Source organism: Sus scrofa, chromosome 2, assembly GCF_000003025.6.
Source record: "Sus scrofa isolate TJ Tabasco breed Duroc chromosome 2, Sscrofa11.1, whole genome shotgun sequence".
NCBI lineage: Eukaryota > Metazoa > Chordata > Mammalia > Artiodactyla > Suidae > Sus > Sus scrofa.
In genome coordinates, this window is record NC_010444.4 from 56,059,489 (window position 1) to 56,082,405 (window position 22,917).

At 36.5% G+C, this 22,917-nt stretch overlaps 2 protein-coding genes across 2 annotated transcripts; one reads left to right on the forward strand and one right to left on the reverse strand.

Moving 5' to 3' along the window:
• Window positions 1,918-6,248, reverse strand: LOC100736662 (protein FAM71A-like). Its single transcript, XM_021085080.1, has 4 exons — window positions 6,087-6,248; window positions 3,741-3,943; window positions 2,932-3,193; window positions 1,918-2,202 (listed from the first exon to the last, which is right to left on the reverse strand). The coding sequence occupies exons 1-4, from the start codon at window positions 6,246-6,248 to the stop codon at window positions 1,918-1,920; spliced, it is 912 nt and encodes a 303-aa protein (XP_020940739.1).
• LOC110259604 (olfactory receptor 6M1-like) lies at window positions 20,815-21,806 on the forward strand. The gene has a single exon (XM_021085081.1). The coding sequence runs from the start codon at window positions 20,815-20,817 to the stop codon at window positions 21,769-21,771; it is 957 nt and encodes a 318-aa protein (XP_020940740.1). The 3' UTR covers window positions 21,772-21,806.

Here is a 22,917-nt window from a genome sequence, read left to right on the forward strand (position 1 = left end):
CATAAGTGGTACCCCATATCAGAGCATTCACTTCCCACTCTGCCCCATATATTGTTATATATAAACAAATTTTTGGCAAAGAGAAAGGGATATAGTCAGCATTTAATTGTTTCAAGAAATGAATGAATTGATCCACTTCAGGTGTTATGTTTCTTTATCTTTGAAATAGACTGGTGGATTGTGATGATATTTGAGATCCATTTTAGTCGATAAAATCAAATTCCATGAATAGCTAAACTGTGCTCTCTCCTAAACCAAGGAAGAGCCACAGAAGAACGAATGGAAGGAACAAGGAAACCAATCTCTGAATTATGGTACCCCACCTGACCTAGTTTTAGATTGGCTTCGCTTCAAATTTTCAGATAACCTGAAAAACAAAACAGAACAAGTCTAGTCAAAACAACTACCACCAGGAGTTCCTGCTGTGGATTAAGAACCCCACTACAGTAGCTTGGGTCACTGCAGGGGTGAATGTTTGACTCCTAGCCTGGGGAAGTGGGTTAAATGATCTGGTATTGCTGTGGCTGCACAGAAGTTTATAGCTACAGCTCAAATTCAATCTCTGACCCAGGAAATTCCATATGCCACAGGTGCAGCTATTAATCCTGCTGTGTAGCACTGGGAACTATGTCCAGTCACATATGATGGAGCATAATAATGTGAGAAAATAGGACGTGTACATGTATGTGTAACTGGGTCACCATGCTGTACAGTAGAAAAAAAATTGTATTGGGGAAATAACTATTAAAAAAATAATAATTACAAAAAATTAAAAAACAAATAAAAATCCTTAAAAAGAAAACCCTATGACTACTGCCAAGATTATATATATAAGTACCTTTTTCCAATTAAAAATTCAGAAATGCTCTACTGAAGAGATGGTATAGGGAAAATATGTGTTTGGAATATTTTGCAGTATTAAAATGTGCTAAAAAATAGATAAGGCTTATTGAAGGAATACAGGAGACAGACTGGAGGAGTTTCTAACAGAATAATTTAAGCAAGTCAAATGAAGAAAAATAATAAAATAGTATAACCCAACAGAATAAACCATTCATACCACAAATAAAATATAAATCAGAGAGAAAGGACAATTCTTCCTAACAGTGGAATTTCAAATAATACACATAGAGGGAACCAGGGGAACATAAAATCTTCACTAGGGAAATACCACAGGAATAACTTACACAGATCAAAATCACTGACGATTGCTAAAGCAGTGGACAAACACTTGGGAAAAACAGATTTTTGCAAAGAAATAACAACAAAGGCAATGTTGAATCCTGGAACCTAAAATCAATGAAATTAAAATGTTTAGCTGAGTTAATATTATTGTACTAATGGTAATCTCCTGGTTCTGATCATTTTACTATGGTTATATAAAGTATTAATATGTAAGAAAGCTGGGAGAGGGATATAGAGAAAAGGAATATAAAAAAGAGAAAAAGGATATAGAAAGGAGAAAAGTTTGCATATCCTTCTACTGGACTGCAAACTACCTGAAGACAGGGTTAGTATTTCATTTACCCTAATTCACAACACACACCTGAGTAAAAAGCATTTGAAAATGAAATAACAAATTGAAGCCAACAGAAAGAAGAAAGGGATCCAGCTACCCACTTAGACTCTTTTTGAGTGGAGCTGAGGCTGGTGTATCCTTTGGAGGAGGACCCTTGTCCCTGGCCATCCTGGCTCTTCTCCATATTATCCCCCTGGGTGGCTCCATGGGATTTTAGGATTGACTTGTCCTCCTCTGAACTACCAATTAGTGGAGGCCTTTTAGTAGGAGTTCTCTCTTATTTCTTTTTGTTCCCAAGAGCATCAGCCTGGATTTGAGAGACTTTCTGGCCTCCACCGTGTTCACTCATGTTGCCTTTACTCTGAAAGGCTGAGATGAAGCGTTCTGCTCCTGGACTTTCATCTGTCTCTGTAACAGGTCATCTTTTCTCCTGCAGCCACACTCATGCAGCACTTAGGCATAACTGCTGCTGGCCCTGATGTTGCCACTTCGTCAGGCCCTGTAGATGCCATAATTAGGACAGAGAGCTTGTTCCTAAGCAAACAGTGTGTGTGGGAAGAGTGATGTTGGATTCCTTCCCCACCAGCATAAGCAAGAGAAGTGGATCCTGACACATCAGCAAATGTGGGAAGGCTCCTTATGCTGACCTGATCTTGGTCTCCTTCTCCATGGAGCTCCACTGCCTGCACCAAGAGAAAAAAAAAGAAGGTGAATAAGAAAATAAGTGAGACTAGAAAGAACTGGCACCTGTCTTATGGAGGCATCAAATCATCTCCCAGTGGATGCAGGAATCCCATCCATAGAACCCCTGCAATGGTCACCCCAGTTTTGCTTGGACAATTCCAGTGCCAGGGAGATCACTATTTAAATTCACCGGTAAGCATCCTCACACTTTCATTTTATACATTTGTCTTAGCATATTTGCAAAATAGGGTCCTAAAAGTAAGAATGATGGTGAAGAGCTATGCTCATTTTACATTCTGATACACACCAACAAATGTATATATGTGCATAAAGCATGCTACATTGACACTGATGTATATAAAAATCAGTGCATGGCTAAAATAGAGGAAGGATTTTTCTGTAGTTAAAAATGTCTCATAGTTTAAAAAGATAAGACTGTCTGGATTACTGCAGCAAGTGTTCCAGAATACACTGGCAATTAAAATGTTGTTGAGGGCACACTATTACATTGGACATGAGATTATAGAAGCTGACATTTAAGGGACTTTGGATACTCAGAGGCACTAGGAACCTCTCCAATGTGGAAGGCCTATACATGATGGTTCATTGGCCTAAACTCTTCCAAACGAATGTGTTTCCATGGTAAGCTTGGGAGAGTGGACTGGGAGACTTAGCTGTTCTCCCAAAGCACTCTGGCCCCTTCTCTAAGGGTTTCTGCAAAGTCTTACTGCTGGGCTCTTCTTATCCTCTGCCTCCAACACAGGTATATCCATCATGTCACCAACTGGTTCAGCCTGTGTACCACTGTAAGCCTCCACTGGAGGTCTCAGGAGGTACACCAGGTCTTCCCAGTAGGAAAAGAGATCTTCTTTAGAATCTGAAAGGGTACACAGTTGTAGGTAAAAAGAGCGACCAGTGGTAAGTTTCAAGTGGAGCTGTTTTTTCTCATGATTATAGATGGATAACTTTACAAACTTCAGAGGAAGCAGCCTGTTGGGAGCAAAGGGGTGGGAGGTTAGGTGGAGATAAACAGAAAGGTGGGCTCCCTGATACTCCTGGCCCAGCCAGAGTTCACACCCTCTGTTAAAGAATTTACCAAATCCTGCCCACCTGACTTCAGTTCTCACATCTACCTCCTTATCACTGACTGGTGCATCACTAATTTTCAGTACATCACTTATCTCATCACACCTCAGTTCAACACCTTTATGGTTCTTGACCACCTATCAAAAATGGTACATGTTATAAACACTTAACTGCTCTGCCATACAAGACCTTCCCACTATACGCCCCCAGCTACCTTTCTGACCTTACTCCCATAATCCTTCTTACAAAATCAATAGCAATTTCCCCCACAAAGCCTTAGTGAATCCCTATGGCTGTGTCTGCCCTCTCTTCTGATTCCATATCGCAGATGCTAGTCATGCTGCTGAGGCCCCTCTCACTTTGGGTACTATGCTATGGTGAATTATATGACCCATGTTCTTGTCCCTTCAGCATCCTTCTTACAGGGAGGGACTAAAACTCCTGGACTCACCTGGTCAGCTCCAAGCTCTTTATTGACTTGAGGCCCCTTCCCTGTGTATCCTTGTCATGTCTGGCATTGGCTGCACAGCTCAGAGCTGGTCGTGCCAGCAGCATGATGTCTGGTATTGCGAGGTTTGGGTCAGTGTATGCAATGCCCACAGTCACCATTTGCACACTGTTGTGCACATCAAGCACTTCTCCTCTTTTGCTGATCTGTTATTGGAAGAAAGAGGAAAGCAGCAGCATCCTATAGTTTACTCTATTTTTCCTCCTCCGCTCTACTCCTACGTAAAGTGTCAACCACAGTTCCTGGTGGGCAAGAAAAACTCAAAGTGATGTTATTTTCCCCACACACATTATTCAAGTGCTATACCACAGTATTAGTTCTGACACATCTCCCTTTCTAATCTGACCACTTATAGGAGTCAGACTCTTCTTCAGCACGTGTATTCCCAGAGTCTGAAGTGCCTATGATCACTATCAAAATAATAAATGTATGTACAGCCTAAGAACCTGTAATTCCACCAGTGAAAAGATACTCTAATTTACCTGTAAATACACAGAAATCATGTACAGAGTTGTTCATTAAAATGATTTTGCAAAGAGATTAGATTTTTGCAACATAAGTACCTTTCAGGAGTGGTTTCAGTAAACAAATTTTAGAAATTTCACAAACTATACATTTTATTAAAAATAAATATAGTTTTTCACCTCAAAAATGACAATGCAAAAGACAGTGAAATGTAAAGGGATTATCCCAGATTAAAGGAGTAAAGAGGTATGACAATTAAATGCTTAATACATGATTTTGGATTGGAAAAAAAAACTCTATTAAGAACATAAAAATAGGACTATTATAGTTTGAGCAAACACTTTACCAATGAACACATATGAACGGCAAGTAAACACATGAAAAGAAGCCAAGTATCATTATTAATCAAGAAAAGAGAAGCAAAACAAAATGTGAATTCACTACACAACCACTGCAGCATCTGAAATTTAAGACCACTAACAACAGAGAGTGGTGCAGGGGACCTCAAGCAACTGGAACTCTCATGTTTTGCTGGTAGGAATGCAAAATGTCACAACAATGTTAGAAAACAATTTTTTAAAGAAATTGAACATTTAAGGATAACGACATTATTGAGGTAATTGAGAAAATTTGAACATATATTGATAGTATTCTATCAATATCAAATTTTCTGAAATTGTGCCATGGTTACCCAGGTAAACATTCAAACTCTTATACAACACATGAAGAATTCAAGGAATAAATATCATAACACCAGCCACTGCCACCCAACTCTCAAATGGTTCAGCAAGAATAATAATCTGTTTTTTAATCCTCTGTTTATGTGTTTACTGATTCTCAATCCTACCTACACATTAGAATAAACTGAAAGCTCTGAAAGAGTCTGCTGCCTGTATTGTCCCAAATCACAACACAAGAGTCTTCAGAGGTGGGTCCCAGGCATCACTGATTTCCAAACTTTCCAGGTAATTCCAAGGAAGAGCCAAGGTTGAGAATCAGTGATATATATAAAGTCATGGAGTTCCGTGGTTGACTCTCACTATGCTCTCTCGCTTACAAGGTGTGTATTGTTCACATCCAAAGTCTTGTTCATACTTCTATCCTCCAGGAAGCACTTTAGAGTATAAATTCCATGAACTGGAAATCAGAAAGCCTGAGCATTGGCCCCTTTTTTGGTGTAAGAAATCAATTTCACTCTCTGAAGCTCAGTCTGCTCCCAAGTAGAATGACAGTATCTGTTATGCCTATATAACTAGGTTGCTGTGAGGCTCACAGGAAAAGAACCCCAACATTCTCTGGATGTTGAAGATCACCATATAACTATAAAGGATTGAGAGCCTCAAGATCCTACAAAACACACCGAGTGAGCAAAAGAAAGCTACAAATGGCACACCCAACAGAATATCATGCCGAATGTCCACACATATAAGACAAGACTACACTGCATCTCCCAAAGTCATAAAACATTTTATATATATGGACAAAATATGCATGAGAATAATAATGACCAATTTGGGACAGTGGTAACTGTGGGGGAGGGGAAGGTAAGTGCAATCAGGGAAGAGATTCAAGAGAAATTAAACCATTTTCATGTCTATTCTTTAAAAAATATTAAATCTGAAGCAATTATGTCAAGAGTAGTCACCTGATAAAATTGGGTGTAAAAATCAGTAAATGAGAAACAAAACATTTATTTTATCCTATTTAAATGTCTTTGCATACTCACCACACAGATTTGTGGAAGGAAAAGAATGAAAGGTGGGAAAGATGGGGGAACTACAATTAAGAACCACAGAGATGAAGAAGAGGTATGGGATCATTCACCTGGATAAAGTCGCTCTCAAACATTGGTATGTGCTTGAATATATCATACTCTCCCTTGTCTAGTTGCCGCTGCAGTTTTCCCAGGGAGTTGTTAAACATGTGCAACATATGCCGGCTTTGAGTACTGCAATGTGATAACGCTGTGTTGCTGCCCATGGACATGTTTTATTAAGACAGCTGAAAAGAGTAGACATGTTATCTCTTGCCACTGTTACTTCGAAGTTGTTTCTTTAAACTACAACACAGCCCTGGAATATAGAGCTAATCCACATTTATTAACTCTATTATGCCATGTTGATTCAGACAAAGGGGTGCTCTGGACAGATAACAACCCCTGGCCCACAGTTTGCTAGCAGATGATATTCTTGTGGGAATTAGAGGAAAGTATCCATTCCTCTTGGCTGAGGTGGTCCAGGACCAGGATGACTGCACAGCTGGATGAACAGGAGTGCAGGACAGATTGCAAAAACTTTACCCTCACCTCTGAACCAGCTGCTTTTGTGCAGTGAACAACTTTCACAATCTTGTGGGGTAGCTCTCCTGGCCCTTGACTATCACATAGACTTCAAACTTTCATTTTCCCACCCTTCCCTGGTCCAGGACTTCACCTTTCTCTACTTTCAAGTGTAGGTTCATAGCACACAGAAAGAGTGGTCATTACTTCTATCCAAGCAAAGACAAGTCACTCTACCTCAGAGCTTTTCACTCATTATGTCCTTTGAGTGACTTTTCCATTTAGATGGGTGTCTACTTCCTCCCTGGACATGGTTAGGGTCACATCCACCCCCTCCCACCTCTTGGTTAAGGTCCCTCCTTAGGATCCCTCTCTATTAGGTTCTCTTCCACCCACTCCCCTCCTGTGCTAGCCTCATCAGGGTTCTCCCACCAGGTTAGAGACAAGATCTGCCATTATTCCAGTCTTGATCAGGATCCTCCCCACACTCCAAGGTCCAGGACTGCCCCCCGCCCCCTTTCCTGCTATTCCCTTCTTGTGACTCCCATGCAGCACAGATCCAGGTTTCCTTACTCTGGTCCAAATTAAGGTCCTGACTCCTAGACACCCACCTTGCCAAAACATGCAAGGCGCCCTCCCCGCTTTGCCCCACAGCCCCGCAGAGGGTACTGAGGACTGACGGACCACTTGGCCTTTGGGCAGGCAAGTCAATCCTGGACCAAGACCCTCCCTCTAAGAGCAGAGGTGAAAAGGCAGCCCCAAGCTACCCCGCAGCCCTCTGTAAGCAAGACCGCACCTGTACGTCGCTTTCAAAACCTCCGCCTCGGTAGGAATCCCCACCCCCACCCCAACGCAGGCCACCTTTAAACTTTTCCTGTTCATTGTGACCTTAACCTGTCACAAACCACTATGTCCTCATCCCAACTAGGAGCCCCCCACCCCAACCCACCCCGCCCAAGGGCTGTGATGGTATGAGGAGCACGTGCAAACTTTCTGCTCCCACAGGCAAAAGATTCCTCTTGGCAGACCCATTGGGGAGAGCGCATTCACAGACACGACCCTGGTCAGCGGGTCAAATGAGCACACACTTCCTACTGAGGGCCTGTACTCATCTCTGCAGGTAGGTGGGCTGGGCTGCCTACCCCAACCCTAGACTCCTCAAGAAATGGCTCCCCTTTAGGGGGCCAGAGGCAGTGGTCATGTATTGTCACTCTTTGAAGCTTCAATGAATGGAGGGAACAAGTATAATGGTGGAGTGGTGCTCCTGTTTGTCTTCTGCCACCTTCCATGTGATAAGGTCTCATCTACCCACACAAGGTCTGGTCTATAGGACAACAACTCCAAAGTGGAGTTTGAGCACAAACCGTCCCTATGGAAAAGTGGTGATTCACAGGGAAACATGCAAAGTAAATCCAAGGAGGCATGACTTTTCCCCTGGGGAAGGAACTGTGAATGTAAAAGTGAAACTAGCTGAGGCTCAGGATATGTCTGTTGAAGATCCAAAGCCTTTTAGACACACTACCTCAGGTTTTTTAGGGCTCAGGCTGCTCGTTGGTGAGGAAGGAGGATGTCCTTGCCCACTGGGTCAGCCTCAGAAGCACACATAACCTCTATTACTTTACATAAAATATTTTCCACTCTTTCACTTGAACCTATGTACATACTAAATCTAAGTGAGTGTCTTACATTATCCTCCATCATCTTCAATCACAAGTGATTGTATTGGAGGATAATGTGAGAAAAAGAATATATATACATATACATAGATAAGAATGTATATATGTGTGCATATACAAATATATATATAAAACTGGGGTCACTTTTATACAGAAATTGACAGAACATTGAAAATCAACTATAATAAAAAAATAATAAAGAGAGTGTCTTGTAGACAAGTAGGATCATGGTTTTGTTATATCTGTTATGGTTTAAATCTAATCTGCTAAATTATAGGTTTTGCTTGAGTAGTTTAACCCTATATCTTAAAATGCCCTTGGAGTTCGTTGTTACTCAGTGGTAACAAACCCAACTGGTATCCATGAGGTCACAGGTTAGATCCCTGGCCCCATTCAGTGGGTTAAGTATCCACAGTTTCCATGAGCTGCAGGTCTTTGACATGGCTCAGACCTGGCATTGCTGTGGCTGTGGCATAGGCTGTCAGCTGAAGCTCTGATTTGACTTCTAGCCTAGGAACTTCCATATGCTATGAGATGTTGCCTTAAAAAGAAAAAAAATAGTCTAAAATTCTCTCAGGGTCCATCCACGTCCCCCAAAAGGTAGGATTTTGCAAATTTTGTTTCTTTTTAGAAAAAAGAAGACTAAAAATGAGCCACTTTGAAGTCATTGCAGTATTCCATATAGGAGAGAAGATTGTCTTGATTTCAGGTTTTGTTACATACCTCTCCAATCAGTGGAGCCCAACTACATCCTTTCTTTGCCTGGTGCCACTCATGCCAATTACAGAAGCCAGGGTCCCACAAACACGGCAGAAAATTTATGCATTTTTATATTTTGGCCACACCCATGACATATGGAAGTTCCTGGGCCAGCAATTTAATCTGAGCCATGGCTGTGACCTACACAATCTATATCCTTAACCCACTGAGATATAGTGGAACTCTGAAACTTTATGCATTTATCAAAGAGTGGGGAAGGAAGAGCTCCTGCTCTAAAGACCCTTTATCCCCAGGCGAGGGAGACGGGAAATTTTGAAGGGGAAGAGGTGGGTACCTCCTTCAAAAGACAGTTATTTCTAGAAACAAGCAAAGCCTGTGTAGTCTATTGGGCTTCTTTGCACATAGCACTGAGTTTGCCTAGTAAAGTGCAAGTATCTCTTTTGGATGGAAGTCTTAGAGTGGTAATGAGGCAAAGGAAACTTTCAGACACTTTGAGTCTCATCTGTGCAAATACTGCCCTCCTCATCAAGATGGAACCCATTCAGGAAAATTTACTATTGCCACCTTGGCCTTTTCTGGCTCCCACTAATTCTGTGGTTTTCTTTATGTGTTGGTCTGCATTACATCTGTTAGGAAAGCATGGATTGCTGTGTGGAAAAAGGAAGTCAGTCAGTCTCTATATAAGCGTGGGTTTCTTCCCAGTGACAGTTTGATGATGAATCCATCATAACAAAAGCCTCACAATAAAGAATATATATCTTTGGTCTTATTCCCTCATTCCTATATAGTGGCAACAATTTGTGTTCTTTTTACAGAGATTCATAACTACTCCCGAGCTTTAAGTGCATGTAATTTCCTCATATAATTTATTCTCAACACATGCTCTTTTCTTTTCTTTAGTCATTTTCTTCCAACCTTCAGTTTTCCTTTGGTGCTGTGACTTGACCTGTGAGGACTGTTGTTAGCCTTTTCATATCCATCTAGTTCAATATTGGATAGAAAAAAAAGTGATATGTTGGAATCTGAGACAAGATGAAAAGTAAGGAAGAAAGAATGTTTGGTCTGGGCTTGAAGGATTAATTTTTAAGATTTTAATACCTTAACTTGTGAAATTTAATCACTAATATATTGGTTATGCCTTATATTCAACAAGGCTTAAATTATATTACTGAATATTCTTCCTCAAGTGAAAACTTTGAAAGTACTTGGCTCTGCAGAACAAAAGTTTATTGTTCTAGATATGAGGGACTTCACAAAATGATGTGAAATAAATATTTGTATGTATGGATCTGGATCTTGGAGTCATGGCCTTGTCTAGAGTTAAAATCTTATAAGTTTTCAATGTATAGATGATATTTTAAAATGTGAGAATAAATAAAATGTCTCGAAGACTGTAGCCCCTCAAATGACAATAATACCATACTAAAGGAAAGGGAAGAGAGGAATTTAAAAATGTAAATTGTAAGTGATAGAAGAAGAACCCCACCTCCCAAATATGGAATAAGAAAGACAACCATATAGGTGGGAAGGCATTCATGAATTTGTTATACAGACTCTTCCAAGGGATTAGAATGTTCTCAGAAGGATAAGACAGCGAACATGGAACATGTGTATTGATATTTTTCATCATATTTCTCAACACAGGGGTTATGTTGTTCCCATGAGGGCAGTGCCTTTTACTTGTGGAGGGTGCAGTCACACTGGTGACAGTGAAGAGGTGATGGCTTATAAAGAAATGAAAGCAATTGTGTATGCTTACAGTTATCCTGAGAAATGCATCTGTGAAGAAGTGAGAAAATGTGCTTAGAGATCTTTGTGTGTTTTTGATAAAAGCAAGTTTTCATCATCTAGTTTGCACACTTGTCAGAAGGGCCCAGTAGTGAGCAAAAAGCTGGATATAATATATGAAGTGATAATTAATACCCTGGAATTGAATGAAAAAGTAATCTAGGTCAAATGTAGAGATGTCAATATTCAATAGGAAAAAATATGTTATTTACTTTAGGAGGAAAAGGGATGATCATTGTAATCTGACAAGTGTTTAAAGAAATGGAGAGAAGATAATGTTAAAGATCTAACATGGTACTTTATGTGGATTATGTCTCATCTTTAAATTCAGAGATAATAGTATCAGCTCTTTTTTAGCAAAGAAATGTAAGTTTGAGGTTGGAAGAAAATGGCAAAGGCATGTCGTACTACCTTTATAAAAAGATATCAATAACTGACAAAAAAATAATGATGACTTTGGAAATAAAATTAAGTACTTTGCTGAAATAGAACATCATCATTTTATTGTGATACTGTCCTACCTGTTTGTGTACTTTGATTTAAGATTACTCAGCTGTTTGAATTTAGATACATATGTTGACAAGCAGAGTTCATTTTGAATTGGGGCTTAGATTTGTCATTATAGTTGGAAATGGGGGAAAGAAGTGATAAATGTTAGAATCTCATATTTTAAAGAGCAAACATTGAGACAGAAATCAAAAAATCAAACAAATGCAGTTGTAATAATTTAGCTGCAAAGATTGATAGGATGTTATACTTATAGGTTTAGTTGCTAAAATTAGTAATTTAAGACATGGCTCTCTTATGGGTGACATTAAGCACCAAATATGGCTTAGAACAAAGTGAGATAAAGGGAACATTCTAAGAAAGATTTAAAGACCTGAGAACAAGATTCATAGATAGGTTGGCCAAATGGCTGAAGGCAAGTTATTTGTTGTTGTTATTAAATTTCAATTGAAGTATTGTTGATGTATAATATTATATAAATTACAGGAGTATTATATGGTGATTCACAATTTCAAAGGTTATACACCACTTGTAGTTACTATAAAATATATTCTGTATTCCACCTGTTGTACATTTTGTACCTAATAGTTAGTGCCTAACCCTATCTTTATATGTATAATAAACTACATATAAATTTTATTGGAGTGTAGTTGACTTACAATGTTGTATTAGTTGTTAGTTTCAGGTGTCCAACAAAGTGATTCAGTTAAGCATATACATACATCCGTTCTTTTTCAGATTCTTTCCACATATAGGTCATTAAAGAATATTGAGTAGAGTTCGCTGAGGTTTTTGATGGTTATCTACTTTACATATCAAAGTATGTATATGTTAATACCAAACTCCTAATTTACTCATCCCCCTGACCTTTCCCCTTTGGTAACCATAAGTTTGTTTTGGAAATCTCTGAATCTATTTCTGTTTTGTAAATAAATATTATTTTTATTAAATTCCACATATAAGTGATATCATATGATATATGTCTTTCTCTGTCTGACTTCATTTAGAACAATAATCTCTAGGTCCATCCATGTTGCTGCAAATGGTATTATTTCATTCTGTTTTATGGACGAATAATATTCCATTGTATATAAGTAACACATCCTCTTTATCCATTCCTGTGTCAATGGACAGTTCAGTTGCTTCCATCTCAAGATTTAAATTCTGAATAATTTATTTCTTTGATGTGTCTATAGTGAGAGAGGGTGGCCAGTAATAAACACTCCCAATGAGGAGTGATGAGTGGGTTGTGAATTTCCTTAACATAATACTTAGGTTGTGTTTTTTAAAAAAAGTGAAGAAATGATATTCTGGGCAGCATTAAACATCAAGGAGTTAAACATATGTTCACAAATTGATATTGAAGTTCAATGGGAGAGGAACGTTAAGCAGTTCCACTTGAGTTTGTCGCATACTTGATTGGGCAAAGAGCTAGGAATCTGTGTTCTAAGTACAGCTAGATTTTTCTGATAGCAAAATAGCAGACACAGAGCCAGGCCACCATATTCACAACCACTACTGGCTGAAGTAGTTTCCAGAGATTTAGAAAAACAGAATCTGATTTTGTTCTCTTCATACTTTCCTTTTTAATTTTTTTTTATTTTATGTTTTTATTTTCCTTTTTTCTTTTTTTTTAATTTTATGGGAGGCTATTTAAGGATTAAGTCATCAAACCCTACCAGAAGTATGGTGCAATTTTAAAAGTCATTGTGCATAGCAAGAGAAAGACATAGACTCATTAAAAACAAACAAACAAACAAAAAAAAACCTAAGTAGACCTGAAGCTTATACCTCAGGTTGATCCTAAGCACAAAGAACATCAATAAAACAACAAATAAACAAACAAACAAATAAACAAAACCAAAAAGCAACCTGGAAAATGGGGGGGAGATTCTGATTTTCAAAATTATATGATTCAAATATTCAGAGTGTAAAAGCAAAATTCTGTACAAATAAACATAATATTGTCCATTCTAAAGAAACACATAGGTTTACAAAAATTGTCACTGGAGAAGTCCAGATGATAAACTTATTAGGAAGACTTTTAAAAAAGTGCAAAGGGAGTTCCCGTCGTGGCGCAGTGGTTAACGAATCCGACTAGGAACCATGAGGTTGCGGGTTCGGTCCCTGCCCTGGCTCAGTGGGTTAACGATCCGGCGTTGCCGTGAGCTGTGGTGTAGGTTGCAGACGCCGCTCGGATCCCGCGTTGCTGTGGCTCTGGCGTAGGCCGGTGGCTACAGCTCCAATTCGACCCCTAGCCTGGGAACCTCCATATGCCGCAGGAGCGGCCCAAGAAATAGCAACAACAACAACAACAACAACAACAACAACAACAAAAGACAAAAAGACAAAAGAAAAAAAAATAAAAAATAAAAAAGTGCAAAGACTAAAACAATATGTTAAAAGTACTCTAGAGGTTAAAAGAAGTAGACAAATTCAGGAAGTGCTGGGTGAACAAACTAAATATCAATAAAAATATAGAAACAATTTTATTTTTACTTATTTCACTTATTTTTAACTAAACTATATTGATTTACAATGTTTCTTCAATTCCTGTTGTACAGCAAAGTGACCCAATCACATACAGTTCCCTGTGCTGTACAGTGGGGCCCCACTGACCATCCATTTCAAATATAATAGTTTGCATCCAAAAACACCAAACAATTTTTAAAACTTGATTTCTAGATTTAAAAAGTACAATAAATAAAAATTTGAAAATTCACCAGAGGAATTGGAGCAGATTTTAATATGTGGAAGAATTAAACTTGAAGAAGTACAATTGAATGTATTGTGTCTGAACAACAGAAAGAAAAAAAACAGAGATGAAGTGAAAATTAACAAAGCCTAAGAGAGCTATGTGACTCTACCAAGCAAACAAACACAATATGGCAGTAAGAAATGGAGAAGAGAGAGACAAGAATAGAAAGATTATTTGAAGAAATAATGGCTAAAAGCTTCCCATATTTGATGCAATCTGTAAATCCAAGAAGCTCAATGATATTCAAATAAAAAAAAAACCTTAAAAGATATACACAGTGACTCATTATAATCAAACTCTTAAATGTCGAAGAGAAAAAGAATCTTGAAGACAACAATATAGAAGTGATTCGTCACATACAGGATATCCTCAATAAGAATGTCAGTAGGTATCTCATCCAAAATCATGGGGGCCAGAATGTTATGGATTGATATATTTGTAAAGATGAGGAAATGAGTCAATTGAGAATGCTATATCAGCAAAACTATTTATAAAATGAGGATGGTTTTAAGATAACCCTAGATTAACAAGATTTGACATTGTCGGTGGCTATTAATTCCTTTCAAAATACTAATTAAAGTACTTTAGATTGAAACTAAAAGATACAGACAGTAACTCAAAGTGATATGAAACAATTATCTCTAGTAAATATAAATCCGTGAGTAAAGAAAGACCTGATATAAATTGTACTTTTATCTTGTAACCCCAGTTTTTATTTTTTACAGATTTAAAAAACAAGTGTATTAAAAAAAGTTTTTTCTCTATGTTTGGGGACACGCAATTTATAAAGATGTAATTCATGACATTAAAAACTGAAAATGGGTAAGGAGAGACTATATAGGAGCAGAGTTTTTATAATCTATTGAAAGTAAGTTGGCTCAAATACAATAGAATGTTTTCATTTTTAGTGTCAAATTCAATGCTCATAGTAAATTTTATAGACTGAATTTCAACCCCCACAGAATTTTTTTTAAATATTAAAACTCTAATCATCAATGTGATCATATTTGCAGTTAAAGCCTTTGACGTGGTAAATAGGTTAAACAACATGAAAAAGGCAGGTTCTTTATCAAATACAATTTGTATCCTTATAAGAAGAGGACAAGATATCAGGGATGTGTACACATAGAGTAGAAATACAATGAAAGGACATGGAAGATAGTAAACTGATAGTCAAGGAGAGAGGCCTCAGAAGAACCATACTTACCAAAACCTTGGTCTTAGATTTCTAATCCTGTGGAAGTGTGAGACTATAAATAATTTTTTCACTGTTTAGGTTTCCTATCTCTGGTACTTTTGTTATGGCAATCCCATAAAACTAATTCAGCAACAACAAAGAAAATAATTGTAGAATATACACAAAAAGAACTTGAAGGAAATTATTTTTGTCACTGCAGAAAATCAAGTAAACAGGAAAAAATTAATGGAGGAAAAAAGGAGTAAAAAGACCTAAGACATATAAAACACTAAAACCACATAGTAAATCCCATCTTATCAGTAACAACTTTGAATGTAAATAGATACACTTTCTAATCAAAAGGCAAAGATAGATGGAATGGATTTTTTTTAAACCGATATAGCTATATACTGTATTCAGTATGAATTTTAATTCCAAAGGCAAAAATAGGTTGCATAATGAAAGAAGACATTTCATAAAAATTTCACCCATCAGATTGCCATAATAGCTATGCTAATATCAGACAAGTTAAATTTGAAATCTAAGAAGATTTTGAGCCAAAGACATTAATATAACATATGCTTTACATGATATCAAAATATAAAACATAATATATTTAAATATATCTAAATATTATTATATATGCCTTCTAATACTAACAAAATTTTTCAAAGGATTTATTTGAATCTCCTTAATTATTGTCAGTCTTCCCATTACTTCAATTTCTTCATCATTTTTTTCTAATTATTTTTAATTTTTTTAAATGTTATTTCCCCAATACAATTTTTTTTCTACTGTACATCATGGTGAGCCAGTTACACATACCTGTACACATTCTATTTTATATTATCATGCTGCATATAAATGACTAGATATAGTTCCCACTGCTACACAGCAGGATTTCATTGCTAATCCATTCCAAAGGCAATAGTTTGAATCTATTAAGCACGAAATCACAATCCACCCTATTCCCACATCTTCCCCCTTGGCAACCACAAGTCTGTTCTCCAAGTCCATCATTTTCCTTTCTGTAGAAAGCTTCATTGTGCCATATATTAGATTCCAGATATAAGTGATATCATATGGTATTTGTCTTTCTCTTTCTGACTTACTTCACTCAGGATGAGAGTCTCTAGTTGCATCCATGTTGCTACAAATGGCATGATTTCATTCTTTTTTATGGCTGAGTATTATTGCATTGTGTATATATACTACATTTTCCTAATCCAATCCTCTGTCAATGGACAGTTGGGTGCTTTCCATGTCTTGGCTATTGTGAATAGTGCTGCAGTGAACATCTAGGTGCATGTGTCTTCTTTAAGGAGAGTTTTTTCTGGATATATGCCCAAGAGCAGGATTGCTGGGTCATATGGTAGTTCCATGCATAGTTTTCTAAGGTACATCCATACTGTTCTCCATAGTGGTTGTACCAGCTTATATTCCCATCAACAGTGCAGGAGGGTTCCCTTTTCTCCACAGCCCCTCCAGCACTTGTTATTTGTGGACTTATTAATGATGGCCATTCTGACAGCTGTGAGGTGGTATCTCATGGTGGTTTTGATTTGCATTTCTCTAATAATCAGTGATGTTGAACATTGCTTAATGTGCTTATTGGCCATCTGTAAATTTTCCCTGGAGAAATGTCTAGTCAGGTCCTTTGCTCATTTTTCAGTTGGGTTGTTGGCTTTTTTGCTGTTGAGTTGTATAAGTTGCTTATATATTCTAGAGATTAAGCCCTTGTCAGTTGCATCCTTTGAAACTACTTTCTCCCATTCTGTAAGTTGTCTTTTTGTTTTCTTTTTGGGTTCCTTTGCTGTACAAAATCTTGTCAGTTTGATTAGGTCCCATGGGTTTCTTCTTTCTGTTGCTTTGGGACACTGACCTGAGAAAACATGTGTAAGGTTGATGTCAGAGAATGCTTTGCCTATGTTCTCTTCCAGGAGTTTGATGGTGTCTTGTCTTACATTTAAGTCTTCAAGCCATTTTGAGTTTATTTTGGTGCATGGTGTGAGGGTGGGTTCTAGTTTCATTGATTTGCATGCAACTGTCCAGGTTTCCTAGAAATACTTGCTGCAAAGACTCTCTTTTTCCCATTTTATGTTCTTGCCTCCCTTGTCAAAGATTAATGGGCCATAGGTGTCTGGGTTTATTTCCGGGTTCTCCATTCTGTTCCATTTGTCTGTATGTCTGTTTTGGTACCAGTACCACACTGTCTTGATGACTGTGGCTTTGTAATATTGCCTGAAGTCTAGGAGAAGTATGCCTCCTGCTTGGTTTTTGTTCCTCAGTAATGCTTTGGCAATTCTGGGTCTTTTGTTGTTCCATATACATTTTTGGATTGTTTGTTCTAGTTCTGTGAAAAATATCATGGGTAATTTGATAGGGATTGCATTGAATCTGTAGATTGCTTTAGGTAGTATAGTCATTTTCTCACAGTGAACATTTTATCTCATTTCACTTATGTACTATCAAAAGAACTTCCTACATTTATAGAGCTTCATTTTTTTCCTTCAAAAGTTTACTTCCTGTTATGGTGTATCATGCATTGCAATGTAGAGTCAATAAACATTACTAGTCATGACAGATAAACATATTTCTCTTTGTTTTTATTTATATATCCCTGGCTCAGTGCCCATGCAGGACACAACATGCTCAAATATTATGGTTGATCTTACCACTTCACACCAATGAATTTCTGTTTGTAAAATAATCCTTCACATCCATTAGTTTTACCCAATGAAAATGAACAATGATGAATTTATGTCACCCCCAAAACTTGAGAGCAGCTAGCTGCAGCTCTAAGATACTGCTTGATCAAAGATTATACCTAAAACACAGATCTTTCTAATTATACATACATACATATATACACCGATATAAATACATTCTCTTTGTGTGTGTACAGGCCAGAAACTGAATTGTTCACATAATTTGAATTTTGTCTTCTCATTTTAAACAGCCTTTTGGGAAAAAATGTTCATACACTTATTAAGGTCTCCATAGAATAGTTCTTAATGAGTTTACAAAGCAAAGTTTTCAGAATGAAAAGAAAATAGACTAATATTTCCCACCCTGTAAAGTTCCCCCTGTGGGAGCTTCAGCTGACTTTAAAGTCTTTTATTCTTAGTTAGACCTTCTTCTAGGTGAGTGCTGTGGAATTGTCTTCTGTTAATTTGGGAATAGCCCAACCTCAGAAAGGAACCTGAGCTCAGCAGTTTCTTTGGAAACCCTGTCCTCTCAGCTCTGGAGCCTGATTCTAAAGGAGAAAAGAAAGGGGGGGGATAAAATTTGGGACATTTTCTACCTTTTCTTAACCTAACAAAATTTTACTGGTAGGGGAAACTTCAAGGAAGTTTAGTTAACTGGTAAAAATTTGAATGATCTAGAAAAGGAGACTGAAAGCCTATTTGTAGCATTTACTGAGTTATAGGCAAAGTGTATTCATGAAGAAAAAGGGCTTTAACTGAGAGATATCTAAGAGTTTAAGAGCCAGATGTTAGAAAATGTTAGTCTTGCAAGTACAGTATGTTTGTTTAGTTTAAATGATCCATAAAGAAATTATAACGGTAATCAAATAACATAAAATTTTACCACTTTTTTAATGACATTAGCCCAGTGCTTTGTTTTTCTAATAGTTACTCTACCTTACTTATTTTCTTAAACCGATTCAAAAGTCTTAATTAAAAAATACATATCTTTCCTGAATCAAGCAATAAAACTTCTCTCTCTCCCTGCTCTTTTTTTTTTTTTTTTTCTCTTCTCCATTTCCTCAATCCTGGAGCATTGTCAATAACAATGACTAATTTAGGACTGTTGCACTAACACCAAGGGGAATATTTCAGACTCTGTGGTCTCTATCTTTTTTCTTACATATTTTGGATATTATCCCATTTATGGTTTACAAGTATTTTTCCCCAAGAATGTTCTCTTCATTTTACCTTTTTTTTATGCTATCTCGATGGTCATGTTTTCCAAAGAGATTTTTGCAGGAAGTTGATGAATGGCAGGATATTATACTGGAAACTCATCTTATGTAAGTTGAATTTTTTCTTTTTTCACTTTCCAAAACAAATAGAATAAAATAATCATAAATGTGCCTTCATGTAGATTTGAATGCTTGTCCTAATTTGATGTAGTTTAATACATATTATCATATCTAGTATAATATATAATGGTATTAGTTTTTCTACATGCTTTCACTTATTTTATTTTGATGAAATTCAAAACTAAAAGTCGTGCTAGTAATTGATTGGCATTTCAGTATCTATACCAACATATTTTTAAAAATCAAAATTTTACAATATTGATCATAAATTAAGGAATAGTGTCCTTATTTCTATTATTCAATAATGTATACTCACTCATGCCTTTGTATATATATAGTACCATAATTTAATTATAAATGCTGACCTCTAATAATATTAAAATAAACTTAACGATATTTGGTTTCTGCCGTATTAGATCATTAAATATGAAAACAATGTCAATTTATTTTATTACTTCATTATGTCCTAGTATGTGCCTAAATTTCCAACTTTTACTTTGAAAATGCTGATACAATATCACTTGTTTCATTATGTATGGTTATTTATATTTTAAATTAAAAGTTATTATTTGTCCTATAATATCGTCACTTTCCTTGTGTTTTATTCTGAAATTTTTTTTCCTTTTTCTATTAAATTCTGTTTGCTATTTGTATTGTGACATCGGCTTTCCTAGGTATTTTCAAATTTTGCTTTGCTCTACCAATATATTTAAATTTTTTCACTCATTATATTTTGTGTGTTTCTTCAAAAAAATACAATCATATTTTCTTTTTAATTTAGTTTGATATTTGTACTAGGTGAGCTTAATCCATTCAAGTTTTGATAAAATAGACATACTGGTTTTCCATGATGTTCTTTATTATTTTTTTAAATATTTCTGTGTTCCTTCTTATTTTACTTTATTTCCAGAAATTTACTCATTGACTTCCATATTATTTTTGGTTTGAGGACTTCCTTTGATATTTTTGTACTACTAAAATCATATATGGTGTTAATTTGTTTCCTTTAAGTGGCAAAGTGTTTAATTATGGTTAAGTTGGAATTTGTAGTTTTCTCTCTACCCTCAGTATGCCAAAGTATTCTAATTATGTAAAGTGAAAACAGTTCTGGAAAGAACTTCTATGTTGTGAAGTCTGCTTTCAGAAATTTCAGGTTTTGATTAATAATGCAACCACAGACATTTGTGAAGCCATTCCAAAAACATAATCAAATCATTTTTTGTTATTAAAAATTATTCAGAAAATGATTTTACAGTTTAATATTCTATTTGTTTTGGTTCCCTTAGCTATTTGCTTTTTATAAAATATTTCTTCATAGAATATCTACTACCTACAATAAAATATGAAGACAATATTAGCATACTTTTGATCTATGGATTTAACCACATTAAGTATCTCTGTTAACCTGATAATGTCTCAAGTATGTAGTGCAAACAGGACTTATGATTTTTTTCCAACAAGATTTTTTCAATAATATTGCTTATTCTTGCTAAAAAAATTATGCTCAGATTAATATATCTTATACTATTGTGTTTTAATCAGTGATACATGTTGTTACTTTTTCTTTTTTGACAAAGTTAAAGGAGGATATTCTTCACTCAGCATGGACAGGGAGAACTGGACCATGGTGACTGAGATTACTCTTATAGGAATACCATCCACTAGAGCCCTTGGGAGCTTCTTCTTTTTGATTTTTTTATTGGCCTACTTGGTGACAGTCCTTGGAAACACCCTCATCATTATCCTGATTCTTGTAGATTATAGGCTTCACTCACCCATGTATTTCTTCCTTAGCAATCTCTCTTTCAGTGAAATATTAACCACGACCTGTGTGGTTCCTACAATGCTGAGAGGCTTCCTGTTGGAGAGGAAAAGCATCTCATTTAATGGATGCTTCACTCAGTCCTATTTCTACTTCCTTTCTGGATGCACTGAGTTTATCCTTTTTGCTGTCATGTCCTATGACCGCTATGTGGCCATTTGCAACCCTCTTCAGTACCCTATGATTATGACTAGCTCACTCTGTGTTCATCTTGTCATCCTCTCCTGGGTGGGTGGCTTTCTCCTGATCCTCCCATCCACTGTCCTTAAGGCAGGACTGCCATACTGTGGCCCCAATGTGATTGATCATTTTTTCTGTGACAGTGCCCCTCTCCTCCACTTGGCCTGTGCTGACATCCGTTTCATAGAGCTGTTGGACTTCCTCAGCTCCCTGGTCCTGCTCATCAGCTCCCTCTCCCTCACAGTGGTCTCCTATGTTTACATCATCTCCACCATTCTGAAGATACCCTCAGGCCAAGGTCAACGTAAAGCCTTTGCTACCTGTGCCTCTCACTTCACTGTGGTCTCTATGGGCTATGGAATCTCCATCTTTGTCTATGTCCGCCCCTCACAGAAGAGCAGCCTGCACCTCAACAAGATCCTCTTCATCCTCTCCAGTGTCGTCACACCACTCCTGAATCCCTTCATCTTCAGTTTACGAAATGAAACCATGAAAGCTGCTCTGAAGGACACCTTGACCAAAGGTCAGAACTTTCTGAAGGAAATAAGATTCCAGTGATAGCATTATGAGACTCATCCCAAACCTGAGTATTTTTATGTACTGCCATGATTAATTCAGAAATTATTACTAGAAAAGGAAGAAGTTCTTGTTATTTATGCTTTTTAATATTTATAATCATAATGACATAGGGAAGCCAGATACATGTACATATTATTTTTAAGATGATTAATAAATATTAAAAAAGTAATTTGGTAGTGGAAGTAATGTACCTTGTAATACTTTATGTAGTACTTTATGTGTGCCGATGGCAGTAATGTTGCTTAAGGATGGTTAAAGTAATAGTAGTATAGCAATGATGGCCTACATGTGTGTATATTCTTTGAGTTTATATTTTACTAATAAAAAAGAAACTGTCAACAATATAGGAAACACTGACACACTCACACACACACAATGGATAAAAATCATCAAATACTAAATTCTGGGGGATTTAAACTTCTATGTAACCTAGTACTGACAAATATTTAGAAAAATATTTCTATTAATCATTTTAGTTTTATTTATATATCACTCTTTTCCATAGATTTATAATTTCCATTTTTATTTATATCAGTTCAAGCATTTTCTTCTATATGAAATTCATGTTTTTTCCAATGAGAAAGATTTCTTTCCCCAATGAACTTAACATGTATTTCAACTAGAAAAGGATGATTACTTCAGAGAGGTGAGATAATGAACAACACATATATTACATAAATATATCTATCATTGTTTTTTGAATTTTATTGTACTATAAGAGTAGTAATTCATTTATTGTAATCTTTCCCAAACAAATGATTATCCATGTCAGGAAAACATTGACTTTCTTATAAAAGACTAACATCAGCACTAGACAATAATTCATGTGAAAACAACTGGTGTCTAGATTTTTTTTAAATTTGCATTTTTCCTCTTTTTTGGCATGAGAATTTCTTCAGAACCCTTTTAACTTTTTCCACATGTTTGCAACACAGTCAAATCCACTTCCTGAATTTTCTTTTTACAGAAATCAGTGAAAAGAGATTGACTCACTTCAAATTTGAGATATCCTAGGGATATAATTTATTTTCTGGCTTTAGCTGTGTGATCTTTGCAGGATCAGTCAAATGTAGCCAGTATTTTCGTGTTATGACAAGTATCTGTGTTCTCTTGAGAGACTTTAAC